This window comes from Onychostruthus taczanowskii, unplaced genomic scaffold (assembly GCF_017590055.1).
Source record: "Onychostruthus taczanowskii isolate IOZ18803 unplaced genomic scaffold, ASM1759005v1 scaffold44, whole genome shotgun sequence".
Classification (NCBI taxonomy): Eukaryota; Metazoa; Chordata; class Aves; order Passeriformes; family Passeridae; genus Onychostruthus; species Onychostruthus taczanowskii.
In genome coordinates, this window is record NW_024501903.1 from 5,620,567 (window position 1) to 5,636,565 (window position 15,999).

General features: G+C 40.7%; 1 protein-coding gene across 1 annotated transcript in view; it reads left to right on the forward strand.

Moving 5' to 3' along the window:
• The window catches only part of LOC121340976 (prolylcarboxypeptidase), a 28,121-nt gene extending 12,820 nt beyond the window's left edge, over positions 1 to 15,301 (forward strand). Inside the window, exons 2-9 of the mRNA XM_041414094.1 lie at positions 3,405 to 3,545; positions 4,658 to 4,759; positions 5,092 to 5,273; positions 5,962 to 6,119; positions 6,715 to 6,887; positions 8,268 to 8,432; positions 9,583 to 9,770; positions 14,060 to 15,301. Coding sequence (XP_041270028.1) covers positions 3,405 to 3,545; positions 4,658 to 4,759; positions 5,092 to 5,273; positions 5,962 to 6,119; positions 6,715 to 6,887; positions 8,268 to 8,432; positions 9,583 to 9,770; positions 14,060 to 14,264 — 1,314 coding nt within the window. The 3' untranslated portion in view covers positions 14,265 to 15,301. The remainder of the gene's footprint in view (positions 1 to 3,404; positions 3,546 to 4,657; positions 4,760 to 5,091; positions 5,274 to 5,961; positions 6,120 to 6,714; positions 6,888 to 8,267; positions 8,433 to 9,582; positions 9,771 to 14,059) is intronic.
• Positions 15,302 to 15,999: the final 698 nt, after the last annotated feature.

Consider the following 15,999-nt stretch of genomic DNA (forward strand, 5'->3'; position numbering starts at 1 on the left):
TGTTTTAGTCTGTTTCTAAAAGTAATTGCTTTTATCTTACTTCATTTGTGTAAGAGTGGGAAAAAAACCTTTCTGGTTCAACTTTTTAATGACATCTGCTTAAGGAAAAAAAGCTATAAAAATACCTGGTTGATTTGAGTACTACAGTAGGCATCACACAGTTGCTGGGGATTATTACCCATTTGCATGCCTGTTCTATAAAGAATGGTGAGATAAAGCAATTATTTGAATGAGACCCTTGTGCACCCCTGTGCCCAGCCCTGAACACTCCTGCTGCACTTTGGCTACACAATAGCTCCATCTGCTGTTCTGCAACTTCAGCTTTCCCTGGGTGTCCAAAGCTTTCACCTCACAATTTTATATTGATTCTCGGGCTTCTTTCCTGTGGCTTGAAAAATTTTAACAGTTTTTACTCTTGTGAGAAGATATTCCTTAGGATACCTCCATGCGGTGTTTTGGTGTCCTAGATTTAGAATTTCTTTGAATTTCTTGGCCATAACCAGCATTCATGACACTTTGTTTTCTGACTGCCTAACAAACATTAGGGTTTGGTTTGGATTTTTTTTTACTCATGTTGTGTGCCTTACCCTTGAAAAGACAAGCTAATACAAGGTATGAAGCCCCATCATCTAGAACTAAAGGAGTTTCTGCTTTTAAGCTGAGTAATAGCTACTTGTGATTTTTTTTTTTCCCTGGAGAAGTCTGGATTTGTGTTTTTTCTGCCTGGGATCTTACATGTGTCCATGGTTGGATGTGCTGTGAGTATGATGAACAGAGGCAATTTAGCTGTTGTGAGAGTATCAAATTTCTACAGATTGAGGGAGAAATGGGAAAGAATAACATGGCTGATGGCAGTGAGGGAGTATACAGCATGTCAGAGTCAAGACAGAGGATCATGACTCTTTGATCAACGTGGTTACTAAAACCACCAAAAGAGAACTTAAATTCCTGTCTTTTTCTCCCTCTTGGTTTTTAAAGACAGACTCACTAGAGCATTGTAATTTTACATTGTAATTGTTTGTTTTGGGAAAGTAGATTTGCAGATCACATCAGAGGAAAACTCCAGTAAATTACATCTCTAAAGAAAACTAGCCATAGTTTGGGAGAAGATGTGCATGTTGGAGTATCACTCTCCTAATTTTCTAGCTCCTGTAAAATAGGAACAGTAAGATGGGCTTTAGAATCTGTTCTGCACAATGCTCTATTGGATAAGATCAGCCTGGTATCAAAAATTTTCTGGTTTTTTTGTTTGCTTGGGGTTTTTTTTGTTTTTGCTTTGGTTTTCCCTCTGCACTCTTTTTTGTCTGTTGCATGTTAAGTTGCCTGCACTGGCATATATCTTTGTAGTTAGGAAAGTTGAATACTTTTTGGGGTGTAGTCCTCTAGCTGGCACTCTGGCTTCAGGCAGGAAGGATGCAGAATCAAGTTCTAAATCTAAATATTTAATTTTAGATGATTCCATAAAAGGCAAGCAGGACACATGGGCCTGTTTTTCCTATCTCTGGCAAGCAGCCTAACAAGAAATTTTAAATAGAAAAAGAATTTCTCCCATTTACAAACATACACAGAACAAAAGATGTGTTAGTTGTACTTTCTAACAATGTTGGGGTTTATCAAACTATGCAGTGACTTTTTAGATGTGCCTTAACTGATTGTTCTCCTTAATTATCCAAAGGTCTTATGACCAGAGACTTTTTTCAGTTGCTGACCTTGTTCTGCCTTTCTGCATTGAATCACTCGTAATAGGTGAAACTAAAATTAATAGCTGTGCAGGTGAGATGTCAGTGTGAAACAAGACCAGCATGTATTGGCAGTACTGAATTTCAGTGAAAGAGCCCTGAAATATGCACATGATAGCATCACCACATACTTATGAGTGGCCTCCCTGAGGAAAACTGAAAGTACATAAAATTGCTTCCAGACCCAAATAAAACTGTCACTGAAGTTACTTATTGAAGGCAAAGACTTTGTCTCTCGTGTGTCCCCACCATGCACAGACCTCCATCTGCTCCTGCTGTTGTAGCAGTGAGCTGCAGCACACACATCCTCCCACCTGAGTCCAAGAGTGAGTAACCTCTAAGGGAGTGCAGAAAAGACATTTTGCAGCATTCTGTGCATCTGAAATAAGTTCCTGTGCTCTCTTTGACCCAAAGCAAGTATCAGTACCTGGTGTGGAGTAGCTGGATCCTGCAGGTCAAGCGTTAGGCTTTTCTGAGCTGCCTAAAGGAGTCAGCCTAGCAGGTATGTTACTGTGATAACAGCAAGTGCTTGGATTTGGGTGCAGTCTGCTTGCAGATGTTCCCAAAACAGGGAATGTGAAAGTTTGTTTCCTGTAGCAGCGGAGAAGTGTGGCAGAGTTTGGGTGTGAAGGCAGATGGGTGGGTGAGCGGAGATCCTCAAGCCAGCAGATGTCAGGCTGTTACCACCAGCAGGAGCAGGAAAAGGTGGATTGATGCGCTGATAAAAGTCAAAATTGGGAAGCTACATGTCATCTTCAGCTGATGAATAAAAATAATGAAGAATTGTGAATACATGGTAATTAAGTAGGTCTTCTGGAGTAATTCTGTGGTTTGGTTTGATTTTTTTTTTTTTTAATATTTCATAGTAAAAGCCTGTATGTGTATTCCAGAATAAGATTATGCCTGTGCAGGGAGTTACTTGTAAAAGCAATTTACTTGTAAAAGCACAACTTTCGAGTGTGGATGAATTCTAGAGGAAGGGTCGAGGTGGATGGTGAATACAAAGCATTGTGAGTAAAAGCTGGAAAAAAGTGACCTTAGGAATTGAATTTCTAATGAGAGAATAAATCTAACACTGTGGGGTTTGGGTTAAGGGGTATGATGTATGTAGGCTGGCAATATTTGTAGAGCAGTGGTAAACAATAAAAACCCACTTTCTAACAAGAATCTGTTTAAATTTAATTCTTATGTCAGAAGGAGGAGAGAAAGAAGAGGTGGAATTTTTGTTTGGTTTAATTTTGGAATTTTTCTTGTTTAGTTTGCTGGGTTTTTTTTAATAACGAGGCTAGTAAGGTTTTCCTGAGACTCAAAACATCCTGTGATGACTCTTTTTCCTTGTTGATACAGTTTTATTGCATGAGGTACTTTGTGACCTCTCAGCAGATTTTTCTGACTTCCTAAATATATTTAGAATATCTGTTCAGTAGGATGCTATAAAGGGGGCATGGATTTTCTTTCTTAGTGCCTGAAGATTTCTCCTTTAGTATATATGCCTGTAATTTTGAGTGGTTTTTTTCACAAAGCAGAAATAATTTGATGAATTAGGAATATAAATTAATTTAACGACTTTTTTTTTTTAATCTGTTAAATAACTGTCAGCACTCCTAGTGGGCTCTAGGATCAGTTCTAGCTTTCTGACCATGTTGCTGATGCTTGTTCTTCCAGATTGATCACTTTGGGTTTGATGAAAATCGTACATTCCAGCAGAGGTACCTGGTAGCAGATCAGTACTGGAAGAAGGACGATGGACCAATACTGTTTTATACAGGCAATGAAGGAGACATCGAGTGGTTCTGCAACAACACGGTAGGTGGGAAACAGTGGGATTGCAGTCCTGCCTGCCGGTAGTGGCATACGGAAAAAGTGAGGAGGAGCAAGAAGACAGTCACAGAAGATTGTTGAAGGATACGTTTGTAATGATTGCTGTGATTGTTATAGGAGGAAGAGGAAGCTGAACAAAAGCACAGAAAAGGTTAAAGGGGGTTCAGGGTCCTATTTGAAGTCCAAACAAACCAAAGAAGGGATACACTTCTATTAAAATCCTGGAGCTGTGAAGAAAATTTCTAGAGGAAACACCATAGTTGCCCTGAGCTAACAGTTCAGAATTTTGGACCAAATTAAATTTATCCTAGTACTTTAGAGTCCCCAAGTAAAATGGAAGGTTTCATGTTGGATTTTTGTTTTTGTATTAAGAAAAATATGAAGAAAACTGGAAATCAGAGCCAGATAATTCTTGTTCTCTACAGTACCTGTGGAAGTATTTATTTCCCTGACTGATAAAAATGCAGAATGGAGTGTGTGGGTATTTTTCAGCCATTTCAAAACAAAGTCCAGTAACATGACAGGAGGTGGCATGTGCTGAGCTCAGAGCCACCAAGAACTGCTTGCATGCTTTGTGCTTCCAGCCAATGATCTCTGTCTGCTTCTTCTCATAGCTGGTGGTAACAAACTCTTATCAACAAGTAATGACAAGTTGTACTTATTTATTAGTTGAAAATAACTGTATTGCAATGCTCTAGATTATTGTTTATTGCCAAACAAGTTTTGTGTTTTCTGTAATGTAGTCGTAGGTCAAATGAATGCTTTTCTCCTGTAGCCTTTTTTATTTCCTGTGTGTTAAGCTTGTGCGATAGGAGTTCTGTTAAATTTCCTTTGTGTAGTCACAAAACAAGGATACTTACTATTTTGCAGCACTGAACTATACATACAGTCTTTGTATATATCACCTTCCCTGGGTTGATACCTGTTTTGTGTGTTTTCTTAAATGATACCTTAAAACCAAATTGCACTCTGTTTTTCTAGTGGCATTTTGATAGTGGTATCTTTCTAATCAAAGAATTGGAATGCACTAGACTGAAAGTAGAGACTTTTAAACCATTTGAATCAATTATTTTCTGTGTCTGTTTTCCTCCAACCAGGGTTTTATGTGGGATGTGGCTGAAGAGCTTAATGCCATGTTGGTATTTGCTGAACATAGATATTATGGAGAATCTTTGCCCTTTGGGAATGAATCTTTCAGCGTAAGTGTCATCTTTTGTCTTCCTAATAAATGTACTCCATACAAACATAATTCTGCATGTTTTAATTCTTGCCAGGGCATTGAGTGTTAACTTGAGTAATGTATAACTCTTTTGTAACTATCAATTCTAGGATTAAAAAATAAAACCAAACTAGAAGATTTTTTTAGTGCTTCAAGGAACACCTGCAAAGAATATTTCATTTGTTCTTAGGCGCAGATTTAGATTTGTGATTTTAGCTGTAGACCTGATTTTAGCTGTAGCTGCTGTAGGGAATAGAAAGACTGTTGCTGGAAATCACTTGTGCTGTCCATAACCTGCCTTCTTTCTCTCAGGATTCCAAGCATCTCAATTACCTGACATCAGAACAAGCTCTGGCAGACTTTGCAGTACTTGTTGAGTACTTAAAGACAACCATTGCAGGAGCCCGGCACAGTCCAGTCATAGCTATTGGAGGGTCTTATGGAGGAATGCTTGCAGCCTGGTTTAGGATGAAGTATCCCCATGTGGTGGTTGGGTGAGTGTGCTCCTCCTGCTTAAACAGAGCAGGCATTTGTTACTTCTGTGCTGTAAATATTACTGCTCTGGGACAAGTGCCATAATTCAAGCTGGCAGAAGGATTCTTTGAATCCTTTGAATTTGGATATCCTTAGTGTATCCTTTTTTGAATACTTTGAATTTGGGAAGAAGTGCTGTTTGCCTAACAAAAGCAACTGTTGGTCAGCAGGTACTGGATGATGTATTTCGTCTGAGTTATCTGTTAGATTTGTGAAAACAGCATGTGAACACTGACTTGGCACCTAATTTTTTAGGGTCTCCAGACTTTAGGCAGATCTTTAATCTCTTCAATACCTTTGGAAACAAGCTAGAGAGTATATTTTCATGGACTGGGCCTCTCTTCATTTGAGTTCACACAATGCCTAGTGAGAAGGACCTAGCAGATAGATGAGAATAAAAAACAATAAAGTAATCAAGTCTGAATTTGTGCCTTTTGTTTGCTGATTTTGTTGTACCGGTGTCCAAGATTTACATCCTCCATCAGCCTTTTGCATACTGATCTGTGGAATAATTTTGCAGCATTATGATTAGTTCACCTAGAGCACAGTGTTCAAGCTGAATTATAAATGCTGCCTAGATAGTGGCTATTGGGAGGGTATGGAAGTCCATTTTGCAGGGGTTTAGGATGTTTTTATGTCCCTTTGCAGAGCTCTGGCAGCCTCCGCCCCAATCTGGCAGTTTGGTGATTTGGTTCCATGTGGCACATTTTTCAGCATAGTGACCAATGATTTCAAAAAGAGTGGCAAGGGCTGCTCAGAGAGCATCCGGAATTCCTGGAATGCTATTAATCACCTTTCCTCAACAGGTAAGACCTCACCAGTGCTTTTTCTAAGAATAGTAAAGATCAGGAATGTGTTATGACTTTCACCTGTGTATGTATTGGGTTTTTTGAAATTCTGTTCCTAGTATTGAAAACTTCAGTCTAGCACTACTTTTAAATGCCTGTTTTGTTGTATTACAAACTTCTTTCAGGCCTGGTGGGATGCCGAATCCAGGCCCAAACATTCCTAAGGTCAGATAAGGACTGACTTAAAATCAGAACCTCAAGGCTAATATTCCTTCTGACAAAATAGGCCAGATAGTCATTACTATAAAAAAAGTACTTTGCCAAATGAGGCATTCAGGAAAAGAAAATTACTGCAGTCACTATGAACTCAATGACAGGGCTTCAGTTGGACTTGAGGATCAGTTCTAACCTAAGTGATTTTGTGATTATACAACTACCTGAAAAGAGGTTGTAGTGAGGTGCTGACTAAAATTTGATCTGCTGTGCTTGTATGTGTGTGGAATAGTTTCACTAAATTAGTTAGGCTAATCGAAAATGTTTTTTAGTAGCAACACAACTGATGTATGTGTTAATTGTACAATACATTAAATATTGTTTTATTAATTTATTAAAGATGCAGGTTTGCAGTGGCTTTCCAACACATTTCATTTGTGCAGCCCCTTAAAAACTCTTCAGGATGCTGCTGTATTGAAAAGTTGGCTGAGTGAAACATGGGTAAACTTGGCTATGGTGAATTATCCCTATAAAGCTGACTTCTTGCAGCCTCTGCCAGCTTGGCCTATACAGGTAATTTAGAATCAATATCTTGTAGAATTGACTATTTGGTTTAATTAATTCTGTCCTCCACTCCTAGCTTGTACCTTTTCCTTTATTTTCTTGGCTCCATAGAAGCAATGTGCTGAGAAAAGACAACCAAGATAATATCTTGTGCGTATCTTGGTTTGTTGCCTAACTGCCCCTTGTAGGTCTAACAGGTTGTATCAACAGCCCAGGGGAAAAAAAGTGCCAGGGATGACTGAGAAACCTCAGCTGTCCTGCAGAGCTGTTCTTGAGTAGCAGAAATGTTGCACAAAAAGCACATGCAATTTGAGTTTGTGATGTGAGACTTAGCTGACAGAGCTTGCAACTGAACAAGTTTTGAGCCTATGTCCTTTTTGATGTGGGAAAACTAGTGAGAGAGAAAATGTGGATCTCCACAAATATATTCCTTGCAGAGTCCCTTCTCAAAGCAGAACTTCTTTTTACACTTGCAAGCCTTTGCTTGTGCAGTTCTGTTTTTTTCTTGGAGTGTTCTTACTCTTTTAAGACTCTGGCTGAATTTCCCTGCAGGACTTTGGGTTACTAGGAGGTAGGTAAGATATAAGTATTTTAGCAGTAGTTAATTATAAAATAAAATCTTTCCCTTGTGTAGAGCTGCCTGATGGAGGAGAGAGGGAAATTAATCTGTCCTGTGTGGCTGTTTCAAAGAGCAGAATAAACACCTTGAAAACTATTTCTCCTTATAAACCTAACCCAGAAAAGGCCACTGCCCATCTGCACAATACTAATGTATGAAATCTGATTTATATAAGCTGTAAAGATACTTTATTTTCTGAAACAGTAGCCCTGTTAGGACTCTGAGGGCAAGAAAGGGGGAGAGAAATGTGGACTTGATGATGTTGAAGGTCTTTTCCAATGTTAATGAGTGGCTACATATATATATATGCATGTATGTATGTCTGTATGTACGTTGTTTAATCTGTTCTCTCTTGTGAGCTACTTACATCAAACTGCAGGGATCCCCAGTTGATACCTGGAGCTTCTCTGTTAGAGATCTGTATGTGCTGTCTTTAATTACAGAGATACTAAATACTATTTATTAAATATAATATATTTTAAAATATGGGAAATGGATTGAAAAATTTGGTGAATGAAACATTAAGGTGGCACTGTTGGGTTTTTTAATAATTTTTTTAGTCAGGAAATACAAAGTTACAGGTTCCTCATACTAGCATGCACCACACATATATGATACTACATTTTGTGATAATCAGGGTATATAACTTCATAGACACTTTCTGGAAATGGTCTGATTGTACTTGGGAAATAAATGAATATCCTACCAGGTGTCATGTATTAATATTTAATTCCTATAGATTGAGACAACTTCTTATCTCTTCATTGCAGGAAGTCTGCAAGTTCTTGAAGGATCCCAGTCTCTCTGACAAATTGTTGCTGCAGAATGTTTTCCAGGCAGTAAATTTATATTACAATTATACAGGAGAGGCCTCATGCTTAGATGTGTCGCAGACTGCAACGAAGAATCTGGGTGAAATGGGTTGGTACTACCAGGTATGCTCCCTAATCTTTATAAATTGCAAGTCAGTGGTGGTTTTTTAATTTAGAGCTGATGAGAATTGTCATTTAGCTGTCAATATATTGTGCCAGAAGTATTGATGTACTGATGACAAACGTAGTCACAAACCAAGTGTGATTGTAGTGGGGAAGGCAAGGCAGGAAAGAGAAGCAGCTTTCCCAGGAGGTTTAGACTGTATCTTCATTATCTAGCTACTTGTTGAGTTTCAGCTGTTTGTATAGACTGGAAAATGACATACAGCAGACAGTTGTAAGTTGTGTAGGGCAGTCAGTTGTATGAGGTCTAACAGGGCCAAGTGGTGGGTCCTGCACTTGGGTCACAACAACCTCATGCAGGGCTAGAGGCTGTGGGGAAGAATGGCTGTAAAGCTGCCTGGTGGAAAAGGACCTGGTGGAAAAGGGGTGTTGGTCAACAGCAGCTGAGCATGATCCAGCGTGTGGCCAAGAAGGCCAAAGGCATCCTGGCCTGGATCAGCAATGGTGTGGCCAGCAGGAGCAGGGCAGGGATTGTCCCCTGTACTCAGCACTGGTGAGGTCTCACCTCAAATCCTGGGCCCCTCACTACAACAAAGACATTGAGGGGCTGGAGCGTGTCTGGAGAAGTGCATTGGAGCTGGGGAAGGATCTGGAGCACAAAACTGATGAGAAGTGCTTGAGGGAACTGAGGTGTTTAGCCTGGAGAAAAGGAGGAGGCTGAAGAAGGACCTTAATGCTCTATACAGCTCCCTGAAAGGAGATTGTAGGCAGGTAGGTTTCTGTATCTTAAGTAATAAGCAATAGAATGAGAGGAAATGGACTCAAGTTGTACCAGGGGAGATGTAGATTGAATATTAGAAAAAATGTCAAGCACTGAAACAGGCTGCAAAGGCAAATGGTGGAGTCACCATCCTGGAGGTTTTTAAAAGATACTATGCACTTAGGTACCTGGTTTAGAGGTGGACTTTGCACTTTTTGGTTTATGGTTGAACTCAGTCTTACAAGATCTTTCCCAACCTAAATTATTCTGTAGCAGCTAGGTAGTAATTACTGATCAAATGCTGTTTGAGCCTGTCTTTTTGAATAGTGCAGTAACAGCTATTGAATATTCTCCTCAGAAAATACTTTATTGACTTGCCCTTTCTTTCAGGCTTGCACTGAGATGGTGATGCCTTTGTGCACAGATGGTGTCCATGACATGTTTGAGCCTCAGAAGTGGGACTTCGATGCACTTTCAGAAGAGTGTTACAGGATGTGGGGAGTGAGGCCTCGCCTCTCTTGGATTCTTTCTATGTATGGAGGAAAAAACATCAGTTCACACAGCAACATCATCTTCAGGTAAGCCTCGTTTCAACTGATGGTGTAGAGTCTTCCACCAGTTTGGGTTTCCAGTGTAGAGAATCTGCTCCAAATAGCAAAGGGATAATAGCAAAGGGATCTGTCTCCAGCTCTCCAGCTGAATAAATGATGGGCTTGCTTTGTGTTGCTATTGAGAGTAAAATGGTCAGTCTGCAGTGGCCAAAGAAGCCAACTGTTCTGTTACTGCCTGTGTGACTCTAAAAGAAGAATCTGAGCTGGGATTCTGCCAAACATCATCTTTCCATGTGGATTCCTTCTTACCTTGTGGCCAAATTCCAGGTTTTTCCATGCTGCTAAATTCCTACTTTTATGAACCCAAAGCACTGTTGCTTTACACACGAAAGGAAAGTCTAAATGAGTTCTAGCTGTAACACAGAATCTTGGTCACCAAAATTACTGCTCTGAGTGATAGCCTTGTGAAGGGGCTGGCATTGCATTCCTTTTCCCCTTTCATACAGAAAAGAGAGGGAAGTAACTTTGGGAGTTTTTCTATTACTGCCAACAGCTTTTTCTTTTAGTGACATTTAGGCAAGTTTCAACAAACTTGTGTAAGATCCAGATACAAAGATGTTTCTATTTTTGTAAGGAATACTGGTAATACAACAACAGTTTGTCTGAAACACCCTTGTATGTGGACAAAAAGTGAAAGAAATGTTTCAGTGTAGCACAAAAAAAATAGTCCATGCTGCTTGCTCTCTATTCAGCCTTCACTTCCCTGATTTTTAAGATTAAACTCTGCTGTCTTTAGAGGGAGGTTCGTGTGGTTTTACTTGTGCTGTGAGATGATCTAGGAGAGTATTGTCTATCCATCAGGTTCTTATGTGGGTGGGAGGTGTTCCACAAACTCATTGAGACCTCAGGAGTCCTGACTTGCTGTACCCATTGCCCACTGTGAAAAGCTTGTGGATGTTCCTCTGTGTTCTGGTTAAAATTTTACAAGTCCTCTACATAAAACACCTTGCCACTTCTACAAACCAAGCTCAGAATTAGTCTTTTGGATGTGGTAGATAGGTATGCATTTTAAAAGTAGAAAGTTCTCACTTGAATTGTGGATTATTTTCTGGATGACAGCTGTTAGTGTCGGTCTGTTTGGCTGCAAAGGCCTTTTGCTTTCCTCTTCTTTGCTTCTTGCTGTTTCTGTCCCAGCAGGATATCTGCTCTGGAGGGAGAAATCCCACCCTTTTTTGGAAAACTTTTTAATAAAAAAAAATTTGTTGGTTTCCCTTAGTTTATGCAGAGTGTTGCTTATTTCCAAGGCTGCACAGCTCTGTACAGTAGAAATCTGCTTTGTAAGCAATAGACAAATCTAAATAAGTGTTTAAGAATTTATGCCAGCTGAAGGAGCTGGAAATGAGAAAAGCCTGAAAGCAGCCAAATGAATGTTAAAGTAGTGCTGTACACACAAAGCTTTTGGATCTCAAGCTGGGATGTTTCTCTTCAAACAAATACATTGTCAACACTGTACATTTTATAGAAGAGCCTTTTATCCTCAAACACTGTACAGTGCTTTACAAAAAACATCCCAGTGTTTACCAGGGGATGTGGCTCCCTGTGAGGTAAAAAGGACTGTGTTTCAAGTGACAGGCAACTTGCACAACAGTGTAGAACAGGAAGGGAAAAGTACTCCATCTAAAGAGAACCACTGTAGGGTGGATTTATCCAGACGCAGTGGGATTTGGCCAGGATGCTCAAACTGGTACTGCTGCTTCTCCCTCTGTGAGCAGTACATCACTCTGCACAGTCACACTGTTTTTTGTACTGTGTGGGATTAATTGCCATTCTGGAGTTATGTAGTGTGCAAGTGGTTACTTAGGCTGTAGTAGGGTGGGTGGTACTTGCCTGTTCTAAGCAGTACACCTTCATTAAAACTAGTCTGAGGAAATTGGGGGTTTCAGAACACTATTTCCCCTTTCCCTTTCAGCAATTTTCCTTCCTCTTACTGAAACATGCTGTGCACTTGTTGTGGAAGTGTTGCACAGTGGTGGGCAGAGACATTTTAATACTCTTCGTACATGTGGTGGCAGAGAGCTTGTAGCAGTTGTGGTGTCTCATATCAGTGTACTGTGGTAGTCAAAATCAGCCCAGGTTATATCAGAGAGTATGAAATTTGGTGTGCACAGTCTAAAAATTGGGTTTTTCAATCTCAGTGAATCACACCTGAGTTGTAGGCTTCTAAGTTAGGGCACCCACATCCAGTCCTGCACTGGCATGTGAGAGGCAGAAAGTGAAGGCTCTGTTTTAAGAGATTCTGGTGCTGTGTGCAGAAGGGAGAATTGTTAGCACTAAAGGAAGGAATGGAGGCAGAGAAGGCAGAACAATGTGTTCCTGAAGAGAAAAGGTTAGAGAAAAAAGTTAACAGGAGGCATGACAATTGTGGAGGGTGGTCATGTTAAAAAAGGATGCACAGACAGTGATGCTACAACTGTGTAAAAACTTCTGGGCAGGACAGGAGGGCTGAAGAGAGTATAGGAAAGGGAACTGTGTGCTGTGGGATAGGCAGAATCCTGTCTATGCTGTCAAGGAAGTATATTAATTGAAAACAGGACTAGCATGCTGATTGTTGCACTAGATTTTTTCTGAAATCCTGCTTGCCTGGCCACTGCTAGAAAGAAATGTCTGACTTATTCTTTCTCTTCTTTTGCTTCTTTGGTTTATACTGGGAAATTCCTGTCCTGTGAGATGGGTAACTGAGTACTTACATGCTTGCTTAGTTTTAACACGTAAATAATTGATTCCAGTTGGAAGGATCTTAATCTGCAAAAACTGTGAAGATTTACGATTTTGTGGTGAGCCCTCCATCCTCCCTCCCTTCAAGCTTCACTTCCCAAACTGCGTCAGTGCCTCTGGTGCCATCCTTTGGAAGGAGATGCAGAGGATGCAGCCAAAAGCTCACAGAAAAGCCTGTGGCATGCTTAGCTTCCACATGACAGGGACCAAAAGATCCGAGTTCATGTGTATCATGAGTGCCTCAGCAACTCATTCCCCTGTTGCCAAGGTGCTCTGCTGATTCAGGTGACCTTTTAAATCCAATGCTTTTGGCTTATTGGGCAGCTCTCAATGCTTTTTGTTTTGCAGATACAAAATGTTTCTCTTGTCCTAAGTCATATTTAGAATCACTGAAAGTAAAGAACTACAGAGACTCAAGATACTTTGTTGTTTCAGGTGTTTTTTCAGTGAGGAAACAAGTAAAATATTAGTTTAGACCCCAGGTTTTTACTTCTAGTTATTTCCAAAAAAGCTTTTTAATAAAGTCATTATTTTACTGTTATTTTCTGGTGCTGCCATTGTGGTATTTTTCTAGCTGCATATCTCTGTGTCAAGGATGTTTTAATTTCTTAGCTTCTTCTAGAAATTTACCCTCTCCTACCACAGCCCATCTTTGACATTTCCATTTGTGGGCAGGTCCAGTGTTTTAAGTGAGAAACAGATCTAGGTTTGTGTAGTTCCACACGTGTATGAATGTTGCTTGCTTTGTGCAGAAAGATGGGCCATGTGTGGGAAGGTCATTGCAGTAAAGGAAAACAAGATGTAGTAGGGGTTGTTGGGTCAAGTCCAAAGCTAGGAATAAGAGATGGAAAGCTCTCTCCCAGCTGAGCCATTGGCCTGCTCTATGGACTATTCTTTAGAGCCATATCTGTAGTGTAAGGAATTTTTAAAATTGATCTAGGATGAGGGAGGAGGGGGAGTAAATGGTATTAAGTTGTTCTGTCACAGAGGAAGAGTCAGTTTAGACAGTTTTTTAAGGGATATAATCTTCATTTTCATATGGTTGTTATTAAAGTGAGCGCAAACATCGAAACATCTCTTTGCAAAATCAGGTTGGCACTCATCTGAGACAGCAAAAGGTAGAACTTCCTAAAAATTCAGCTCTTAAGGGTCCAGTGAGTAATTTGTTTATGGCAGACTGTGAAGAAGGAAAGTGAAGTGTTTTGGTTTGGGAGTTTGGGCATGTTTTGGTAGAGGGAAACCTGAGACTTTAACGACAATTACAGATGGCAGCAGATTTCTCTTCAGAGGCTTTTGCACTTCTATAGGTTATTATCTGAATTAGCAGATAATCAATGAGAAGTGTAGCCTTGCTTAAGCTGCTGATAGGTCCATACCTCTGTCAAAAAGTTGCTTCTTAGCAGAGGGGTGGGCAAAGACATTAAGACAGGGCTGAGTTCTGTTTCTGCACATGCAAAACTAGTAGAAATGTTGATGTGAGCTGCAGCTTTGCTGCTGACTGGTGTGCACATGTACCCTAATGAAATAGTCTCTCCTTACAGCAATGGTGGCCTGGATCCGTGGTCTGCAGGTGGGGTGACCCAGAACATCACCAATTCCCTCGTGGCAGTTGTGATCCCAGATGGAGCCCATCACCTGGACCTGCGCAGCCGGAACCCTTTGGACCCCAAGTCTGTGCAGCAAGCTCGAGCCATGGAGGTCTGCCTCATGAAGGAGTGGATTGAAAAGGCCAGGCACAGCCACTGAAGTGGTACTGCAACAACTGTGGCCATTACACCTCTCTTGGCTTTGCTGGAAGTAGGGCCAGACCTTGTGATACGGTCATTGGAGCATTTCCCTCCTGCATCCTCACCTGCCCCACAGGTCACCATGGCTGGTGACCATGAGAGAGGCAGGCAGCAGATGGATGGAGAGCATTCTCAGATGATAAACTCCAATCAAAGTGCATGGATTGAGCTGCCTGCTTTGGTTTGCTTTCCTCTTCTGCTCTTCTCAAATGCTGTACTTTACTGCACAGTAATGGGTTCCTGTTCTAGGCTTGTTGCTCTTCTCCTCACTGCACTGAGCAATTGTTCCAACTGCTGGTGCATCCAACAGTGGATTACATGGGAGTGCTGTTGGTGGTGAAACTCCTGCTGTCTCCGGTGTGATTGAATTTCAGACATCCTCTGCTGGTGGAGATGATGAGGGAACAGAAATCACATCTTACTGTGATGTTTGGTGGAGATGTAGGGAAGGCCTGAGCAAAGTGGCTGTGCTGTTTGTAGGGAAACTAAACCCTTACCAGCCCTTACCCTTTGGAATCAGTGTTGGAAAAGAAATAAATATACTACTTTTTTCCTACCTAGTTTTCCAGCAGCTTATTAATTGGTGGATTTTTGTATTCTGTGCTGTACTGGATGGTCAGGGCTGGGCCCAGACTCACTCTGCTGAAAACTGGCTGAGCATGCAGAATCTGCATCAAGATTTTACTTCTTCTTTTGCTGTGAGTCCTAATTCTGAGATATCTGTCACTGTCTGTGCTGATGGTTACCAAAGAAAACTGAGTATATTGTGTATGTGTATGTGTGTGTATCCCTCACAAATACTTAGCTTTTTAAAACCAGGAAGCTGTTGAAGCTATTCTCTTGAGGAGCAAATGTGACACTTGTGCTGGCTACATCTTATGAAGTGACAAATAATTGGGGCTGTGCCTTGTGTGGGTTCTTCCCTCCCCTCCATTCTGTGTATTGTTCAAATTCTGCATGATCTGTTTGCTGATGGCTATTCAATAAAAGCCTTTTTAAAAAAATTGTTTGCTGGACTAACTATTGAAAACACAGAATGCAGCTATTCCCTTGGATCAGCCTAAGGCCTGATGCTGAGCTCACCAAGCCAGGTGCACTGGGCTTTCTGTAAGGCTTCCAAACCAGACAAACTGCCCTGATTCATGAGACAGCATATTTGACATTAATAAATGGCTGGGGCTGTCCCCTTGTTTTCCAGCTTTGGCTTCATTCACACTGCAGCCCTTCTTCAGAAAGGATTCTTTGCAGTTTAAAGGACAACTCCATTTTAGAATGACTCAGGCAGGTTTTCATGTCCCCAGACTCTTAAAATTCCATCTCTGTTAAAAAGTTTTCTCAGCTTTGCCTGACAGTTGAGTATATTCCTAAGATCCCAGGTAGCCTTTTCTGTTTCCAGTCTCCTCCTCTCCTCTGGTAACAAAGAGAACCCAACACTGAATTTTTATCTTTTCAAACACTCCTGTGTATCTTCTTTCCAATAGATTATAATTTTCCTCATCTAGTGTTAAACATGGCATTTATGTTTAGACTCTGCAGTCTGAACATTCCTGTGCTTTTGAGCAAATTAATTTAGAGACTCCAGAGAACAAGTCCAGGGCTAAAGGATGAGCTGTGTAGGATTTGCCTGAAACCTGTTGGTGTTCCCCTTTTCCAATTTCTGCTGTAAATGTACTCCAGACCCTCACTCATGGACT